At 46.2% G+C, this 20227-nt stretch overlaps 1 protein-coding gene across 4 annotated transcripts in view; it reads left to right on the top strand.

Annotated features, from left to right (window-relative positions):
• The first annotated feature begins 1656 nt into the window (after positions 1-1656).
• Positions 1657-20227, top strand: part of CHN1 (chimerin 1) — a 95914-nt gene continuing 77343 nt past the window's right edge. For 3 of the 4 annotated variants that reach the window (XM_005019697.4, XM_072040967.1, XM_072040969.1), the window contains exon 1: positions 12436-12475. In XM_005019697.4, coding sequence (XP_005019754.1) covers positions 12451-12475 — 25 coding nt within the window. In that variant the 5' untranslated portion in view covers positions 12436-12450. Of the gene's footprint in view, positions 1960-12435; positions 12476-20227 lie in introns of those variants that run through there. The other variant, XM_072040968.1, reaches the window with a different exon arrangement.

Genomic DNA, 20227 nt, shown 5'->3' with positions numbered 1-20227 from the left:
CTCAGTTTGTTTTGAAAACTCAGATCAGCTGCAGAACTCTTCCTGGCAGAGTAAAATATGATGATAGCAACTAAGTGTGGAATGACCAACACACTTCCTTAAATCTTAGCCATAACTGCATTAATACCAAAGACTTGATTAGACAATTGAAATGACTGTTAAGGTCAGCCTGAGTAATTTGATCAACTGCAGTATTGATAATGCTTATTATGAAAAACACTATTACTTTCTCTGGACAAGAAAACATTTCTAATGTAAACAAGTAGTTCGCTATATAGTGATAAAGATTTTGGAGTAGTAGAAGAATAAAAGCTGGTTATCTAATTCAGGGACGTTAAAGGGAAAGGTTGCTATTTAATTCCAGGAAATGTAGGGGGGGGAGTATGAAAGTTTGATTCCTTTCAAAAATAAGGGAAGCAAAACACTCTGTGCATACAAAGATTAAATTGTGGAGGCAGAATGGCAAAGATTATTTGTGTTGCTTCTTCCAAACCATTTTCCATCTATTTTAATCTCCTTATTTCTCAGTAGCCCGGCTGCTCAACAAACTTTCACGTTATACTTGCAAAATTAAAAAGTTCTGTGAAAGCTACTGTTCATTTGGGAGGAAATGACTGTGTTGAGACGAAATGTTCCTTTAAAAAAAAAAAAAAAGCTTTGCACAATAACCAAAGTATATCACCAAAAAAAAACGTTTTCAACTATTTTGGCTGCCCTCAAACGACCTTTAAAGAAAGATTCAAAGATCCTGACATCTTTCCTACAAACTCTCTCCCTTTTGCTCTCTACAAAAGGGCCAGGTGGAATTTAGAGTGACAAAACCCCGTGTACCTCCCTGCACAAAGCACTCAGGTTTCAGACACACACCTTTGTGGCACCTCCTCGAAAGAAAACGCGTTGCTGGCTGAGCCCGAGCACAGGTCCCGCTGCTCCTCAGTGCCCTCACCGCTGCCTCCACCCTTCCCCTGGAGGCTGCGGGACCTGCAGGGCTGCAATTATGGGGATTTGAGTGAACTTCTCGTGCTGCCCGTGCTGGAGCCGCTCTGTGCCTGCGTGGCGGGGCGATGCTGCCGGGCTCGGAGCCACCGCGGCGCGCAGCTCTGCTCGCAAGGGTGCTGGGGGAGGTGGCCGAGTGCTGACTGCTGGGGTTGGGGTTCGGTTTGGGGTTAAAATCGCCAGCTGAGGCACAGAGGCACACGGGGCGCGATGCTCGTTTCGCTCAGACGGTTTCGCTGCTAGGATGCGCGGTGCCGGGCAGCCGATGGCAGCCGGGCTGCTCGCAACTTCTCGCGCCCCAACAGCTCTGAGGGGGCTGCACAGCGCCCTGCGGGACGTGCCCGCTGTCCTTCCACCAAAAAGTTGTGTTTGTGTTTTCACGGGGAAGGGGTGTTTGTTGACGAGACCGCTCTTTCTTTTGTACCAGCTGCGCGCAGCTCCGAGGCGGTGCCTCAGGAGGGCTGAGGGGACGCGGGCAGACCGCCGCCCTCCGGCGGCCCGGCCAGCAGCTCCCCTCGCCTCGGGGGCACGGGGGCCGCTCCCCCGCCCCGCGGCCGCCCGGGGGGGCCCGCGGGCTCCGCTCCCGGCTCCTTCCCTTTGTGCCCCGGCGGCGGCCGCGTTGTCACGGCAACCGTCCCGCGGGCGGCGGCGGCGCAGGCCGGGCGGGCGGCAGGAGGCGGGCCGAGCGGCGCAAGATGGCTCCCCGAGGCGGCGGGCCGCACTGAGCGCGGGCGGGCAGCGAGCAGCCACACCGGGGCCGCGCCCGGCCCCGCCACGGCCCCCTCGGCTCCGCGCGTCCCCCCCCTCCCCAGCCCCGGGGCGGCCCCAGCCCCAGCGGCCTCGCCTCGCCTCGCCTCGCCCCGCGGGCGCGTCCCGCCGCCGTGCCGTGAGCGCCGCCGCGCCAATGCCAGCCCCGCGCCGCCCGGCCAGCCCCCGCCGGTGCCATGGCTCTGACCTTGTTCGGTGAGTAGCGGCCGCGGCGCCCTTTGTCTGCCGCGGGGCGCGGTCCGCGGGGGGGGGCCGGCGGGAGCTGCCCCGGGGCGGCCGGGCAGCGGCGGAGGGCTCGGGGCGGTCCCCGCCCCGCACCGGCAGCGGCTCGCGGGGGCCGGCCGGGGGCTGGCGGGGCCCCTCCGCCCATCGCCGTGCCCCGGTGGAGGCGGTGCGGCTCCGTGGAAGTTGGCACCTGCTCTGCCGGGGCTGGGCTGGGCAGCGCCGTGCCGCGGGGTCGGGGTCCCGCAGCCCCGGGTGCCGGGCGGGGAGCGCTCAGCCCACAGGTGGGGGTGTCCCGCAGCCCGCCCGTGTCACGGCAGCGGGAGCGCTTCGGGGAAGCACGGCTCGTTACACGGGGCAAGCCTTGTAGTTTTGTTAACAAAAACCTCAATCCTGGAGTGCTGAACGTACACACTCCTGTTGTGCGTAGCTAACGTGTCGCTGCGACCTTTGGCTGCAAAACCCAGGCTGTTCTAACGCCAGCTCCTGAATAACGCGGTGTTTGTAAGCCAGGTGCCTGTTTTCTAAGCTTACCTGATTAGTTTTTAATTCATGTGCGTTTTATCTGCTTAATGACGTTTTTCTATTAATATAAATTTGCATTACAAAGGAAATTGAATCAGATGCTTGTGTGCTATTGCATCTGCTATTAGAGTAAATGACATTGATGCATGTAAAAGCTAATGAGCAAACAGAAGATGGAGTGGGGTGCCCTGCTGTGCCTGGTTTCTAAATAAAGTCTTGCCAAGGGTAAAAAACTCAGGACTTCATCCTTAAAAAAAAAAAAAAAGTTACAGTAAAATGATGTAGCAAATAAGATTAACGTGTGCTGATAAATTAATGTGAAACCCTTCATAAATGTAAGAGCTTTGGAGTACACCTTAAAACCATCAATGCAAGAGCCCGAGCGGGATTTGCATGAAGGCAGAAAGCACGCAGGGTATTTGCAGATGAAGTTGTGATTAACTTACCATTTAGTTATTGTGGCTTCCTGTGTTGCTCTGTGTCCGCTGAGCTGATTTAGCTTGCCACACTTGGTCTCTTAGCGCACAACAAAGACAGAACAAACATGCTCTAGACTTAAAGAACAGCCTTCAGCTTTTATCCTGAATTTTGGCTGGCTGCGGGTGGGCACATTTCCAGTCACCAAGCTGCAGCTGACCTGTAGTAACTCATTGCACATGTAAGCCATAGAAGAATATTTTCGATTAGTGTTAACATGAGCCTCTTTCCTCCAAACCAACATCAGCAAATGTGGGAAAAGGTGGGGGGAAAAAAGTACCTGGATGAATGTATCTGTTTGAGGGATTAAACAGCTGTAATTGTATTCTTTTAAGGTCACACCTCTCTGATACCAGTGGAACTGTCTTGAGCAGACACCTCCCTCAGGACCTGTTCGCTTTGGTTCTGTGCATTCACACAAATTCTAGGCTCGATATAGCACCTTTTTTTTTTCTCTCACCCATAATGGTGTATTTGAAACTTCAGATGTTCTACGTCTGCTTGTAATAGGATGTGCTATAAAGCGTATAAAACTTGAGATAAATGACCTTGTCAGCTTGGGGAGGAAAATCCACCAACTTTGCAGGGGTCCTCTCAATTAATGTGTGAGCACAGCAAGAGGAAGAGGAGAGGGATGGGAGATGTCTTAACGTGCTTTCATCCATACTCCTGATGCCTTATGGCTGTTTCAGTGTATAATCAAAGCCTGTGCTGAGAGGGGACAGGGCGAGAGCAGGGTGATGTTGTCGGGGCTCCAGATTAAGACAGACACCTGATTATCCAGCAGCTGGGAGGCCAGGTATGCCACATCGTTTCTCCTTGGCAGAGAGGTTGGGAGCTCTCTGTTTGCAGGAGATCACCCTTTGCCACTGGCTACTGGCCATGGTTTGCACCTTCAAGGTGTCACTGTTTGGCTTTCGGAAAGCTGGTTGGTGAGAGGAGCTCCTGGTGTGTCAGCAGTGCTTTTCCTCTCCAGGAAGAGGCTGTTTCCCTTGTCCTGACTACTTCTTCCTTTGCAGTCACAGCTGATTGTCACATTTTCTTCCTATGTTGCATAATAATCTGGACGACTCGTCACTTTCTCAGCCTTAGTTACTTTAAAGTTCTCTGCATCCTGTCCTGCCTACCTGGTCGTGACCTCCCAGGGTGTCCTGCACTCGCTGCTGCTTGTGTGGGTGTTGGTGGGGGGCTGCCCACGGTCCCTTGACGCGGGGTACAGCAGCCTCAGCACCTTGTAAGGGAGAGGAGAAAGAGCAGCCCCTGCTGGAAGCAGTCGGAGAGGGGAAGGCATGGAAGTTCCTGGTGGAGCAGGTGTGCAGGTGTAGCGCTGTTTTTTGTCCTGCAGCAGGTTCACCACACGCTCAGGTTGTGGTCAGTGAAGGTGTAGCCCCTTTTCTCTCCTGTAACCACTTCTTCCTGCCTGCTGCAGCAGGTGGAGCAGAGTTCAAGCTGTGTCCATCCCTGTCCCCTTGCAGCCCACCGTCAGTGGCTTCGTGTCCAGCCTGCTGTCATTCCACTGGGATAGCTCGAGTGCGGGAAAGATGACAATGTCAAGGAAAAAGGAAGAAGTTGTCCCGTTGCTACAGCTGTTTGCTAAGGGTGGTTTTGTTTCTGGCTGTCCTGAGAAGTGTTTAAAGCAAGTCAACATTGTACTTTGAAAGGAAAATGTTTTTTCATTGTGTTTCAGTGCTTATCAGTTCACTTTCTGTTCATTTGTTTGCTCATCAACTGTCTTGTGTGAACAAAGGAAGACATTTCAAGATGGCCAGGAGAGCTCTTCGTGACCATATGTGTCATTAGTTATTCATGCTACTGCCTCTTGCTCAGAGCACACCCGTGGCTGAAAACTCCCCTCCTGCATACTGGTGGGAAGAAACAAGAAGTGAAATGATTCCCATTGAATATGCGGAGTGCCTGATCCCCGATGAGTGGCTGCAGGTGAACGGGATTAGAGACAGAGCTGTAGTCAGAGTGACAGATACGGTTAGTTAAGGAGATGGTGAATAAGGACAGTTTAAAGAGAAGTTTATAGACAAAAAAGCAGAAGAAAAGAAAAAAAGCAATGCGGTCAGGAAGGGTAGGGACAATGCAGCTGATTATGCCTTCATTTCTGGTGTGCGTAGGTTGTTGAAAAGGCACCCAAGTATTAATTTGCCTGCTTAACAGAATTCTTTTCCACAACTACGAGCTCTGGTGTATTGCTGCACAGAAGTAATTTTCTATTAATCTGTCTATTGCCGTGGGTATGAGGCAATCCTCTGAAATAGGCTCTGCCATACTTGAAATGCTAATTAACAACTGGCTGTGTTCAGCTCTGTGCATTGTGGTTACTGTTCTCCACCGAGCTGCACCGTCTCACTGCCGCTTCAAAAAGCAGGCTGTGCTCACGCTGCCACAAACACATAGATGTATTTCCTGATGGGACAGCCTTGAAGTAAAGGTGTCATATAGAAATGAAATCAGCCCTTGTTCTTTAAATGCTTGTTTTGCCTGTGTGGGGAAGACCTGTAAATTTTTCTGTACTTGGTTGGCTTAGTCAAAGGAACGTGGCCAGTCAAAGTTCCTCTAAAAGCAGCTCCAGCGTGTCATCCAATGTGTGGAGTCGCTGAAGTAGGAAATACGCAAGACTGGATCTGCTTACTTCTTGCTGTCTGTACAGAACAGGAGGTAAATAGGTGGCATGCAATTCAAATTGTTCACCTGTGTGTTTTTAGATGTAGCCCTGAACTTCTCATAAAACTTGTGGCTAGCTATGATGGCAAAAGTTTACCAACAGAGTGACTTAACCAAAGGGACAGTTTGTCCCAGAAGAGTGGGTTTTGAACCTGTTCCTTCATGGGAATAGGAGAGGTAAGTTTTTCACAGCATTGGTGCATTTATGACAGGGCTTTTGGCACTATAAGAAATATAAGTGTGGTGTTCTATAGGAATGGTAGACACAGACTAATTTTAAGGGAGATTTCGGCAAGTTAGCATTTAGTTGTGATAGGAACTTGAAATTCTTTAATTAGACAAAACAATAGGCAAGGGCAGTGGTTTTTGTCTTTTTTCTTTGTTTTTTTTTTTAAGCAGGATTTAAAAGTGAAGGTGGTTTAAGCACGGATGGAAACCATGTTAGAGGTGAACTTGATCTTCCAACTCCCATTCATGTATCTGGGATGGAAAGTGGCCAAGTGCTGAGAATCATAAGATTATTTTCTCCTAGTTGCTGTCCTAACCTTACCTAATTTGCAGAACCTAATGAAGCAAATAAGGAGAGCAACCTTGAAAAGCTTTTGCTGGCAATGCAGTCTCAAGAAAAAATCGAAAGGGAAACCTGCTTAGGAACTAGGAAAAGAAGATGGATCTATTAACTGGCAAATTGGTATCAATTGATCAAAATATCACAGAAGTGACACTAACACGTATAAATGAGGTTGAAAAATGTCAGTCATGGCTTCTCAGCTCAGTGCTTGAGGCAATGGCTAGAATAAAATTGTATTTTCCATGAATTGTGAATATTGTAGAATAATCTTGAGAAAGCAGAGGTGTGGGGATTATTTCTGAAGCTGGAAAGCTTGTGGGCATGAGTAATTAATATGGGGTTTGGGAATTTTCTCCAAAGAGAGAGATTTCTAGTAACCAGTAGAAGATATTATTGGTTTGCCTTGGGCTCTCCAGGAATCTATCTGTTCTTACTGGAATATGTCAAAACACCTGCCCAGGAACTGTAGGCTAGAATTAAGTCAAGAATTGTGTGTAATAAACAATTTCCCTTCTCTTAACTAAGGGGAAGTAGACAAGGAAGAGAGGAAAATGTACACGGGTAACTAAAACGGAGCACGGAAAGATTTAAAATCCTGTCAGCATCAGCACGAGCCCTCTGAACTTGTCCCCTCCTGACGATTGTCTGCAGCCAGCCTTTCATCTAATGGAAACCCTCTCGTGATGCAGCCAGCTCAGGCACAGCACAGGACAAATTCACCCCTTCCTCCTTGCCGTCGGATGACCTGCTCAGACCTGGAGACATCCGCGTAGCACAGGATCTCACCAAGCAGGGTCAGAGTAAAATGTCCTTGGGATCAGAGGATCAAGGAGGAGCTCCCAGGCTTCACTGATGCGAAGTCCAGCTCAGCTGAGGACTGATGTATCTGTAGGTTTTCTTCTGTTTTGGACTCCCCTGATCTTTCTGCCTTGTTGGGTTTGGGGACTTTTTCTCACTGCTTCTCTCCAGGAGTTCTTAGCTGCTTCTTTGAGATGTATTAAAAGATTTCCATATAATAGAAAGCATGTCTCAGTGTCGAGAATGTGTTTACATAATAATGGCAGTACCCTAGTTAAATACTGTGTTAATCAGTAAACTCAGGGCATAAATGCAGTACAAACCTTTTGGAAGACCCTGTTATTTGTGCAAAATACAAGCACATTAACCGGAATCCTTCCAGAGTACAGGCACAGGTAATTAAAAAAAAGCGCCATTCCTTGTCAGATGATTTTCTTTCTTGTGAATTTGGGGCGTAGCGTGTGCATCTCGAGCTGTTTAGCTGCTCCACCTTGTGGGCAGATCGCGCAGCTCTGCAGAAGCGTGTTTGCGGATGAAGCAGAACAAGACAAACCCAAGAGCTGGCCAAAGGGCTGTTTTGTAATTATTTAACAAATATAACATAAACTGGCTTGATGTCACAAATCGAAGGTCCCCGTGTGAGACTTTTGCAGATATTCAGAATCTGTCATTTCAGTCTGATAGATTCTGCTTTACACATCTTCGTAAATGATGGCAGAAAATTAGCCCTCTAGATTTTGCCTTTTAATTCTGTCTTGAAACTAAGAAAAGCATAATATAAAATCACAAAAATATTTGTTAAAGCATTTAACAGTCCTAGTGGGACCTTGTAGTTGTCTGACATCTGGGACTGGAGCATTCGCTCTGGCCAGATGCAGGAAGGTGCTGGGAGGAGTTCCCGTCCTGTGCTGGTCCCAGGGATTTAAATGGAAGGTGGAGCCATGGTCAGTGTCTCAGAGAGTTGGGGACACCCAGCTGGCCGGCCTGCAGTGCTTACTGGATGTGCGACAGCCTCTGTGGCTGTGAAAGAGATGACTGACATTTGACATTTCCAGCACTCAAAATATTTGTCCATCCTATATCTGAATAGAGGAAAAAAAAAAAGGCAAAATTTCTGAAGTGACTGCAGAATTGCTGGAAAACGTGCTCACAAAATCCTACTTATTCCTATGGGAATCTGTTTTCCATGATTTATTTTGATTCCTTGGTCCCCCAATCTATTTTTGTGTCTTGGCTAGCAGCTCTGTGACAAGCATTGCAGGGAGATCTGAGGCTGCTGTGACAGGCAGGGCTGGTCAGAGCTTTTGGTTGCAATTGCGTTTAATGCTGATAGGATGTGGTGCTGTGGTCTGGCTTTTCACATGCCCAAGTCTCAGTCCCCTAGTAGAATGTGTTAGGAAAACTACAGCCTCTGCTCGTGCCCCCCTGGCTGGGCTGCAGGCGAGACCTCGCTGCTGATGGTGAGCAGGCACTTGGAGTCCCTGGCGTCACTGTGGGGAGCCCGCGGTCACATTCATCTGTGGTGCAGGTGGCAGGAGTGGGCTCTGCCCAAGGCATCGCATGATTGGGGCTGGCTGCAAAAGTAAAGGTAAAAGACTGCTTCCTAAATACAGGAGGTGGTTGGTTGCACGCTGCTTAGTGTGTGCTGCAGTGGCCAGCAGAGTTGCAATTGCAGCAATTTTATTTGGATGGCAAATGCAATAAGGCATCACGTAGCAAAGTCTTAGAGAACTGCTGCAGCCGTGGAAAAAGTTACCAAGTTATTCTGAGCGCAGAGCAGTTGGGGGACTGTGAAAAATGGAGTAATGGTAGAGGTCTGAAAAGCAAACCCAGTTTTAGCACAGTACCTGACAGCTCCTGGCTCTCACATTGGCAAGGTCCAACTCGGTCTCCTCAACGCTGAGTTAGTATCTGATAAGTATACAGTTCAGAGCAGCCTATAAAAGTTGCTGATAATTATTTGGTAGGGGCAATCTTCCATACGTTTTCATCTGCACTTTATGGCTTCCATATGAATCTGGACACAATACTTCAGTGCAATGTTGGATCATTTTTCATTGGGGGGAAAAAAACACAACAGGATGTAGCTCTTCCTTGCCTCTGCCTTATGAACTGAACATGCACACAATAAAGGAAGCATGATTTTGACACAGCAATTAATTTTGCCGATTTCCTTTTTGGGTTTTCCAAAGAGTATGTTCAGAAACGTGACTTGAAGGTGTTGAAACAACCTTCAGCATTTTAACAGAAGTGGGGAAATATTTCAAAATAAAGCAGAGATTTTTCTTTCTGTTGAGAAAATACTTGGAAATTTTGTGCTAAGTATTACTTCAATGCCAAAATCTACATGGTAGAGGAATTACATCAGGTACGGGTTATCTGAGAAATAACATTTGTAGCATAAGAACGGCTGCAAGTATGTAAAGAAGAATTACTGGCCTGAAAAACAGAGGAAGGAGAGGGAACTGATGAGGGCTTTTCCTGTTGTGTGATCCTGTGCTGGTGGCACAACCTATCTGCCCACTGCTGTTGGTGTCGGTGGTGTTGGTGTGGTCACAGCCCCGTCCCTCTCCGGTGGCAGAGCAGCAAGCTGTCCGTAACTCAGTGCAGCATCTCTTGTTCCTTGGCTTTTGCTGAAACTGCCCTGTACAAGAGGACACCTCTTCCACAGGCCACCTCCAACCCAGCAGCAGCCCAGGATGGTCGCCTTGCCCTAACTCGCTCCTCTGCAGCTTCAGACGTGGGTCCGTGTTTGGGTATCCCTGGATTGTTTGGGGTGTCCCTGCCCCGCTGCGGCATGGCAGGCACTGGGACAGGGGTGGGGGACACAGCAATGCTGTGATGTGGCACAGGTGGATCTGCAAGAGCAGGCTTTGGGGTGGTGGGTTGCAAGCTGCTTGAATGGAGGGCCCACACATGAGGAGCTGCTGAGCTTGGTGGCACCTCTTCCACCTCCTGCAAAGGACCTTAAGGGGAAGCAGGAAGGGCTTTTCTCTGTTTGTTTGTTTATTTATTTATTTATTTTTAACGTTTTTTTGCTGGGTTAGCCCTGCTATTAGTTGTCATTCTGAAACATAAAAATGTAACAGGTTTTTTTTGGAAGGTTTCCTCCTTCTGCTGTGCAAAAGCAAGCATGGAAGATCCAGGCAGGACTTGCCGTGTCGCAGAGCTGTGTTGCATCTGCCCTTGTCCCTGTACGGAAATCCTGTAGATCCCAATCTCTGACAATTGCACGAACACTCTGCCTCGCAGCTGTCTGCATCTAGTCACGAAGGTAGGCCAAAACCATTTTTTAAACTATAAACTGGAGTCTTGATCAGTCACATCCTACAGCTTTCCAAGTGTCTGGTTTTTGAGTTTTCCCCGGCTGCAAGTGGCCACAATAGAACTCTCTCTATAAAGTCAAAGTAGAGCTAGATACACCAAAAGAGCTGTTACCCAGAGAGGCAGTGCTGCCTAGGGGATTGTTGGGTTGGCAAGATCGGAGAACAGAGATACCGATCTTTGATCTACAGGGTGACTTCGTATCTGTGGGCCTCTGCTGCTGTTGCCAGCAGCTGTTCGTATCTTTTGTAGGGCACAGTCTGCTTTTTGCTTGTGGACACTGCCATGGGCTCTCATTTCCACTGAGGACGGGCCAATATCATAGAAATGCATCTGGTAATTGCTGAAGACCTTCTGCTTAATGTGGTGCTGGGGTAAATGAGAGGTAATAAACCCAAGATCCCATTTTTTGGTGACCCATTTCTTGTTCTTGTAGTTCAGTGGAAAAAGGGAGAAAGAGGGTCAAAACAAAGTTAAGAAAGTCCTGGAAATTAAGTACTTGGAGAGGAAAAAAATATGGAGTTACCCAGGAAAGGACTTGAGGGTCAGCTTCAAGCATTGATCATACAGAGCATTCCCGACAGCTCTCCTGTTCCCAGCAGGCAGTGGCAGAGCTCTGTGCTGAGCTCCTCTGCCCACAGCCTGCTCCCTGCTCACAGAGCTCAGCCTTCATCCTTGGGAGCACGGCCAGAGCCGAGGACAAATGGAGAGCCCACGCAGGCTGATGCTTCGCAGGCTTGCAGAGCAGCAGGTATATCTACAGAGGAGGGAAAGATTTATGAAAAAGAAGTATTTAATGCTGTAAACAGGGAGAGGCTGATGGGTAAATGTTTTTTGCCTTAGTTCTTTGACTATAGTTATATTGGTGAGCCATGGAATCGCCCAAAAGGAATGTGAGATTTTTATCTGTTCTACCTGGAACATCCTATTTGGCGTCACCGGAGGCCTCTTGAAGTTTTTATATGAGAACAGAGGTAAGGAGCAACATCTCCAGCTTTTGGATTGGGGAATAGCTCGCAGCAACCGGATAATGAAATTTGGAGTAAAAACCTAATTCCAATTCAAAAAAGGCATCCCACCACACTGCGTCCATTTCCCTTCCTCCAGCCCTGCCAATAATGTGTTTTAGGAGTTTCCTTCATAATACTGTAAAACAATGCTGGTTCCAGGCAAGGGTACTTTACTTGGTAGTCTGTCCTCCTCCTTCCAGCCGTGAGTGTTGATGTATTGCATCTGTTCTGGAAATAAGGACGTAAATGCAAGCCATATTTTTGCATGAGCAATGGCTCGTATTATTGACGACTGTTTTAGAAAATGAAAAATCTGTTTGTAATAAGAATCATAATTGGTTTGTTATAACTCTGATGGTCTAAGAATGTAAATGGGTCAAGTTTGGGAAAGGAGAGGCAACAGCGTCTATTAGACCATGACAAAGAGAGAGAGAGAAAGATGCTTTGGAGCACTGAGTCTGTCTTGAGACTGCTTGTAATAGCAGTCAGAAATCAGATCTGCTCTTAATTTTCTCTGGGGTGATTCTGGTTTTGCCTGGGCTGCTAATGGGTGGTTTTGTTTTGTTTGTTTTTTCCCACAGGAGGCTAATGAATTCACAGCAGCTATCTTGGTCTGAAATGCAAGGGAGGACAAGTTCTCAGCAGATTTTTACCAATGCATGGGGAGACAGGGTCAGCATTGTGCTCTTTTGTTGTGGTTCAGCTTTTAGTAAAACCACAAGACTGTATTTAAAAATGCTTTTTAGAGCAAGAAAGTGAATGTATGTTCATTATCTCGGTGTTGGATGTGAAAAACATTCAAAGCATCCAAGCGAATAGTGATAAAACGTGCCTCCCCATTCAGTAAATTAGGGCATTATGCAATGGATGGAGGGGTTGTATTTCAGAAGTGCCTGAAAGCTCTTCCTTTATTTAGGGTCTCCTCTGCTCAACCTTGACTGGACAGGTTTCTTATTCAGGGGAAGGGATTAATTTACGGCTAGAAGACACTTTTATAACATATCATATTGTTCTTTTTCATTATTAGGGTGACCGGTCAGAATATTTGTGTAATCGAGCTCCACTCAAAATTCCCTCTTGGAGGATATGTTAGAGAAATGGAGACAAAAAGGTATTTTTGTGAATGCCTCTAGGCTGCGATTATAGAAGTTGTCACTGGCTGGAAGTTAGGGTAAAACTGATGTGCCATTGCTGGTGCCATTAATGCTTGGAAGAGCTAAAACAAGTGATGGGAAATGAGCTTGGTCTCTGTGCAGGAACGTTTTTAAAATGGGACAAAGAAGGATTTGTGGAAACAAAGAATAGGAAAGGAAATGTAGAAGGGCAAATATTTTCTCCTACATTATGACTCGCTGTGGTGGGAATGAAAACTGAGTAAGAGTGATAGCTTTGACAGGTATTGGTGCTCACTTCCATGCAAACTTACCTGACCATGATCAAAACAGTGTCTCTAATAAAAGCCAGCCTGGATTTACAGTAGGGAAGCTTGACTACAGTGTTTGAGTTTGTGTTGCCAGGCATTAATCCGAACTGCTCTGAGACTTTACTGTCCTAACATAGAAGTTACTTGAACAAAACATCTGTCAAATCTAAAAGATGTGATTTATCCAATAAAGGCTATTTTGTCAATTTCAAACGTGTAAAATTTTTTTGCAGATGACCTTTCCTGTACCCCTTGGGAACGACAGGGAACTGCCCAACTCATTTTACCAGTGCCTTGGGGCCGCAGACACTATATTCAGTCTGCAGTGGATTAAATAAATAATTGACATGTGTTTTTTCTCTGAAATGGAGAAATTAAAGAGGCAAATTTGATTTTGATAGCATTACCAATTGGGAGCTGTCTACCATGTAAACCAGACATTGCAGGATACCTATGGGTCTGTAGAGCTATCATCAACCTTATGGTGATACACATCAGAGGGTCAGAAACGACTGGTGGTCAGGCTCCCCTGTCAGCACCCACAGCCACGTTAGTTAGTTATTCCCACTGTATGGCTTTTTTTTTTAATTACTATTATTGAGAAGAGAAGATGGTGTTTCCAGAAATGCTGGAAATTCCCTTCAGCCTGTTGTCTGAAGGCAGAGAGACTGCTGTAAACTGAAAGCAGAATTAAATTCTGTGTTTGTTAAACGTCCACAAGGTGGCACTTGGCATCTTTTTACCTCTCTGAAATCTATTATTTTTTTTTATGCTTACAGCAACGCTAAGAAATAATTTTAGAGGTTTTGGAACTTTTCTTAAACAGACAGCTAACTGTGCTTTCATGGGAAGTGTATTTTTTCCCTTATCAAACTGCAGTCAAGAAAAGGAAAGCAGCAACTGCATACTTTGCTTGTTATTGCAGACATGAAAATTTCAGCTGTTAAAAACATCTAAGTATTTTTTTTGTTGTTATTTTTCTTTTTTTCTTTTTTTTTTTTGGTTGTCGTATTTCATTCTTGTAGTCAGATGTGACTGTTTGTCTGGCAAAAAGGAGGAAAAACAAGTACTTGCTTCCCTGGCTTCAGTTCAGTGAAGATCTAGAAACAGATCAGCTGCAGCCTGTTCTAATCACACAGCAGATGAATTCATTTAACAGCAGCAGTGCCCGTGATAGGCAAAATATTACTCATTAAAGTTTTCCCATTATTCATAAAGAGGCAGTAATAGGAGACCTGATAATAAAATGCACTGAACTCTAGCTGTGTTCAGTGGATGCCTCGTTCAACCCCATTAGAAGCATTTCCACTGGATTTATCATCTTCAGAAAAGGCACCAGGATGGCAGTGTGATTCCCCGCCCACCCTCCCACCATCAAGAATGATGCCATTTTCAGAGCATGGCCTTCTTTTAGCCCCTTCGTTTTCATTGAGAGTGCTTAATTAGTTATGCTTGTTTGGAGTGGTGTAAGCACAAACACGTGAGGACAGCAGGGCAGAGGAAAATAACTCTGTTTTGTTGCATTAAAACATTCCCAAGGCACAGCCTGTGCGACTTGTGCCATGCTGCAGCCAAAGGGAGGCTTTATTCTGAGTTCCCATTTTCACTTGTTTGTAACTTTCCCACAAACTGTTTTGTACTGTTACATTCCTCCCAGATGGGAAGGCCTTTGGGAAATATGAAGAAAATGCGTTCAGCTGTTTCCGTTCTCTAGCTTATGTAACTCAAGCACAGTTTAGAAGTCTGGATCTGCCCACGTGTGTGGGGTTTGATGGGCTGGAGATCAAGGCAAAGGCTTTGAAGATGGAGGATTGTTGCTGGTGCCCCTGCCCACTGCCCCATGGCCTGGGGCGCGCGCAGGCCTGAACCACTTCGCTGCGGCCGGGCCTTTGTCCCGCGGGAGGAGAGCTGTGTGAGACGCAAGCAGCTCCTCCTCGGACCGGGCGTGCAGGCTGAAGCCCAGCTTCCCGCTGTGGGGTGTTGTGCTGCCTGGCCTCCAAAATGTGTTGGAAGGGAGAAAAACGATGGTGGTTTATGTGGGAGCTTTTGTGCTGCAGCTGCTTTCAGCACGTCACGGTGCCTTGCCTGAGGAAGAGCAAGACGCGTCTGCAAGTTTTCTAAGCTTTTCTTTTTTTCTTAATTCAAAAGAATTAGTCTGCCAAGAATAACATTAAAATAGCTTCAAAGACTCGGTAACAGTCTAGAAGTGTCAGTCATCGCGGCTGAGTGTCAAACAGTGTATTGGATATTCTGGAGAGATGAGAAGATGCCAGGAATAGCCTCAGCCCTGCAGGAATCTTCCTGTCCCCTTGGCAGATCCTGCGACGCCCTGCTGCAGCAGTCATGAAACCCATTGTTTGCCAGATGGGTACGGGTCATCTGTACCCCAAGGTCCTTGTTCTTGTCTCTGCTTTTAGGAACTAATACAGCAGCATTTCTTTTAGATTAACATTTGTTTGTTGTTGTTTTATTGAGTCACATTTAAGCCCCAAATAAAATGAGAGCATTTCTTGTAACATGGTAATACAGTAGTTTTGAAGAGAAAGGGAACATACCAAAAGTTGCTTGAGATCTCTTAAAACACAGGAGGAGCCGCATGCTAAAGAAGTCCCTGTCTGTAGGAAAAGACTTGGCACGAGGCACAAGGCCTGACCACGAGGCACAGCAACCACCCCCAAAGCCTTTGGGCACGGCTGGCTCCTAGCACCATTGCTCTGCTCCTGGTTACACTGATCGGCTGTGGGCAGCAGGGGGATAGTGGAGGGATGGCGTCCTTGGAGAAAAAGCTGTGGGACCCCAGGTCTCATCTGGCAGTGGCAAAAGACCCGTGATGTGTTCCCTCCTTACCACAGCACGCGTGTGAGGACTTGTACAAAACGCTGTCTGTGCCAGAGACCCGCGTCTCCTATCTACCCTGAAACCGTGGTGTAGTAGTCCATCTGTTTTACTGCTGCTGCCTCGGGCGGTGGCTGCATTCATCCTTTAATTACCTTGATGCTATTTGAGTTTTATTTTAGTTGGAGCGCATAAAAGCCCTGACTGCTGGGGCCTGTTTGGCTGCCGCTTGAAACGTTTCGTGATGGCTTGAGTTTAGTTTCTGAAATGCTGTTGGCACTTGCTCTCTGAAAACAGAGATGAAATGACATTTTGTGTTCAACTTTGATGTTTTTGTGGCTTGAGAATCTCACCAGCTATATAAATTATAGTTTTGTTTCTGTAAGTCAAGTGCTCTTATGTGAGCCCTTTGGGCATATAGAAGGTGCTAATAAGCAACATTTTGAGCGTGGGGAGGGATTTTCCAGAAGTTGTTTTTTGGGCACAAGAAGGAGTCTGTTGTATGGGTCAGCAAATGGCCATGACTGCTTGTCATCCATCTCTCCGGGAGTTCAAATTTGATGAATGCTGCTGCCAAATAAAGCAAGATACAGCATCTAAAAACACATGCTAATACTTATTAGGCCGTAGCATACAGAAGAAGGTTTTATACTTGCATCTTTTCCTATTTATCACTTACACCATTCTTTGGTCCTATAGCTGTTCAGAAAATGTGAAATTAGATTTACTTCTCCTGATTGTGCTGAGGTTTGGTCCCCATAGCTAAGGATCGCCCTCTTCCACAAGGTTTGCCATTTGAGGGAGGCCTCACCAGTGTCTGACAGGGATATTGCTGAATACAACCTGGGTTTGGGTCAAGAGCTGCTGTGCCAGCAGTGAGCTGGTTATTTCCTTCCAGACAGCATTAAACTAATTTCCAGCATGATGTTACGGATCAGCATGCTGCAGGGAATGACATGCGGTAAAAGAAAAACAAAACCGAGTTCCCTATAGCAAACCTCACGGTAAGCCCTCAGCTGCTTCATGGGGTTACCACGCATGGTTACGCTGCTGCTGCTCTGCCCTAGAGCTGGCTGCTCTGCAGTGGGGAGGCAGCAAGAACCATTTCAAGCAGAGGTAAACACTTTTATTCTGTCTATAAAAGGAATACACAGAGACAAGCAGTCTAAACAGTTTGAGGCAATAGTAACAGTTTTCATTTCTACAGTTAAAACGTGCACTTGGAAAGTACTAAAGTTGTCCAGATTATATAAATGGATAAAATGGCAGTGGGTAAGAAAGAGCAAAATAATGAAGGGAAATGCTATGTAGTAGTGTTGCAATTAGTCATATCTGTGTTTATGGAAAAATCAAGAGATGCTTTCAGGGCATTGGTGTCTGTGTATGAACTTCTCCTAAGTTGCTGCATGTTTTTCTGTTGGCAGAAACACTTTTCTAGTGCAAGCACAGATTTCTGACAGTCATCTTGTGCTTTTCACTTCTGAATTGCAGGTGTGTCATGCATGAGTTTGGGTAGTTCCCTTTTTCTGTCATTAGTGGGTGTGCTTCAGGGAGGGTAAGCCGGGCCCATACAGCAATTCTTCTGTCCCACTGAGACATTTCTGCCTGTGAAGGGTCTGCTGCCTGGGTGCTCTGGCTTCTTCTGCCTCCCTTCTATTTGCCTGACTTTAGGCAAATTTCAGGGAAGCCTTGAGTAGAGGTGAGACAAGATGCTGAGCAGGCAGAGCGGGCTGCCTAGGTGAGTCGTAACAGGGCAGCAGAAATAGGCAGCGATCTCTGCTGTCCTTCTCCACTGGAGAGAGGGTGGGGGGCCGGCAACCCATGCACAGAAGCGGAGACAGACAGCATGACGCAGTTGCACAGGGGTGTAGGTCCTTGTCCAAACCAGAGGCACCGCAGTGAGCTCCTGCTGTCTGGACTCACCAGCTGTTACAGGTCTGCGGTGATGTGCTCGCTTTGCAGAGTAGTGTGATTTTGCTGTTGACTCAAGAGTAAAAATCAATCTACAGGGTAAAGGACTCTGCATTTACTTTCACATGTCCTGCAGCATTATTTCCCTGTACCCTTTTACCTTGCCTATTGCTTTAGGATTTAAACTTCTTTTATCAATTTAACATATTCTTACTCTTTTCTTTACATATACATATACATATACATTTATTCTCTGATGGTCCTCTGAGGAACTTAAAAGTACAGGTTTGGGGCAGGCAGCTGTTTCTTTTCTGATCTATTCTAGGCTGGGAAATTATTAAAGATCAGTATGGATTCAGGGTAGAGAACTTGAAGAAGTCCTATTATATAAAACTAAAATCTTCCACCCTTCTAAAAGAAGCAAAGTTCTGAAGAATCCAAGAGCTGTCATTGCTTGGGATGGCAGGAAATTATCAAACATTTTGATTTTTAAATCTTGTGAAGATTGTTCAGCTCCGGCACCTGCCACCTTAAGTTTGAAACTGCCATTTCTGTACACAGACAATGTGTCTGATCTGAAAATGTCCTCGCTGGTGAGAGCGGCCCTCGTGCTGGCAGAATTCTCACCAATACCGGTAGGATCACATCTGGGCAGAGCTGGTAGCATCGGTTTATGCATTTATGTCTTCTGCAGTGCTCCAGACTGCTGGAGAAGAGCAGCTTTAAGTTGAATTGCATCTCATTTAAGGCAGAAAGCACAGTTAAGATAAAACGCTATGCACATCTCAACGAAAATTATTCAATTTTATCATGGAAATATTAGCAGAGCTGAGATACTGTGCTGATGGGAACTGTATAAAAATTTGAGAAACGTCAGTGTGGGGTTTATTGTGTTAATTAGGAGGTGGTGCAGCATTAGTGAGAAAACGTATTTTGGGTTCAGTGTCTTTGTTTTTTTTAATCATGCCTTAAAGTGCTTTTCGGGTACTTCGGACGCCTAATTGGAGATGCTGTACACAGAAGCCTGTACTGTCTGAAAATCATAATAATAACATTTCCAAATGCTGATGACTTGGCAGACAGGACCATATCAATTAGTCTTTAAAAACAGGTAGTTAACAGACCAATCCAGTGCATATACTCATTTTATTTTATCGTTGTGTAGCAGAGCGATTCGGGTACTAGAAACATCCTTGCTCAGAAAGGAGTGCTGCAAACCCTTCCTTTGCCGTTGTTGCTGCACCCTGTACTTGCTGCTACAGTGTTTGTATCAGATAACATTTTTTTAAAATCACAATAGAAATGACCTTTTGTATTTTCATTAGCTCATGTGGGATGGCCTGGGGGTATTCTAACACTGGTAAAGCAGTAAAGCTTACAGACAGATTTTCTAACAAAATACTGGTGCACAGCTGCATAACATAAATCATTCCTTCCCGTTTCTGAATGTTACATGTTAGTTATATGGAAGTTACTGCTGTTCTTGCCTGACTTTAACAAGGTTTGGGTTTTGTTTTTTGGTTTTTGTTTTTGTTTGGCACAAATATTGTTGCTTCTCAGTTTTATAATCATGCTGCCTTTAGCCGTAACAGTTATATGGCTTGAGTGCAAGCAAATACAGGTTAGACTGCCAAGATATTTGTATTTTCATAGCAGTCAGCTCATACTTTACAAATACGGTGCATGTTGTCCTTCACTTAAGTTATTTATTTGTAAATCCAACCAGTGCCTACGTTGCCAAAAATAAGCCATAGCAAAAGGGAATTCAGCTGGTGGGGTAAGAATCCTCTTCTGGGACTAAACCCATTACTTTTACTTTTAAGTTTTGCCATTTTTCCATGTGACACTACAGTGCAAAGGGATTACATTGTAATGCTTCTGAAATGAATCTACTTGCTCTGCTTTAATTAAAAATATCCAAGTAGGAGTGAGTAACCACTGCTGCATCTGTTGCTTCTGATTTTCTGCCACTGACCTAGCATAGTGTGGGCAGCTGAAGATCTCTGTGTGTGCCAGGTCCCCAGGACACGGCGGCACATCTGCAGGGCCTTCCAAAGGTCAAAAAATAATGTTCTGGGCAATGGCAGTTTGACCAAGTGCTGCCTTAATGCTAAAGTAATAGTGAATTGTATTTATAAACCCTGCTAACGCCGAGACAGTCCGCAAGGACTGCACCTTCTCCATTCACCACTGAAATAACAGGGTAAAAAGTCAAGCAAAATGCTAGCTCAGACAGGTTAGCGAGCATGCTGGGGTGGGCCTGGGGAGGGTCTGTGCCAATTAAACTGGAAAATATCTCCTTCCGCTGAGCTCTGATTTAGAGAGATTTGGACATGACTGGAGGTGGGAGAGACGGGCTAAGGCAAGAACTTGAGGGCAGATTGCTTTACCCAGAGGGGTGGCAGAGTAAAAGCCTTTCCCAGCTTCAGGCTTGGTTTTGGAGGCATTAGGGATGCTGGAATGGAGATGTCACAGAGGCTGAAATTAAAGAACAGGTCCCCAGATTGCTAGATATGTATATAACCTCACAGCAAAAAGTACAAATCGGTGTTGTATGGAGGCAGAAGGCAGTTGCAGGGAGAGCTCAGAACTGAAGACCTCGGTGAGAAGAGAGTTCCTATAGCCAGGCTGGTGCCTGGCTGCCAGGCTGCTGCAGCTCTGGGCTTTTTCATACAGGGAGAGCTGAGTAACTCT

The sequence above is a fragment of the Anas platyrhynchos genome, chromosome 7, assembly GCF_047663525.1.
Source record: "Anas platyrhynchos isolate ZD024472 breed Pekin duck chromosome 7, IASCAAS_PekinDuck_T2T, whole genome shotgun sequence".
Taxonomy (NCBI): domain Eukaryota; kingdom Metazoa; phylum Chordata; class Aves; order Anseriformes; family Anatidae; genus Anas; species Anas platyrhynchos.
This window is presented reverse-complemented; position numbering and strand designations above follow the sequence as displayed.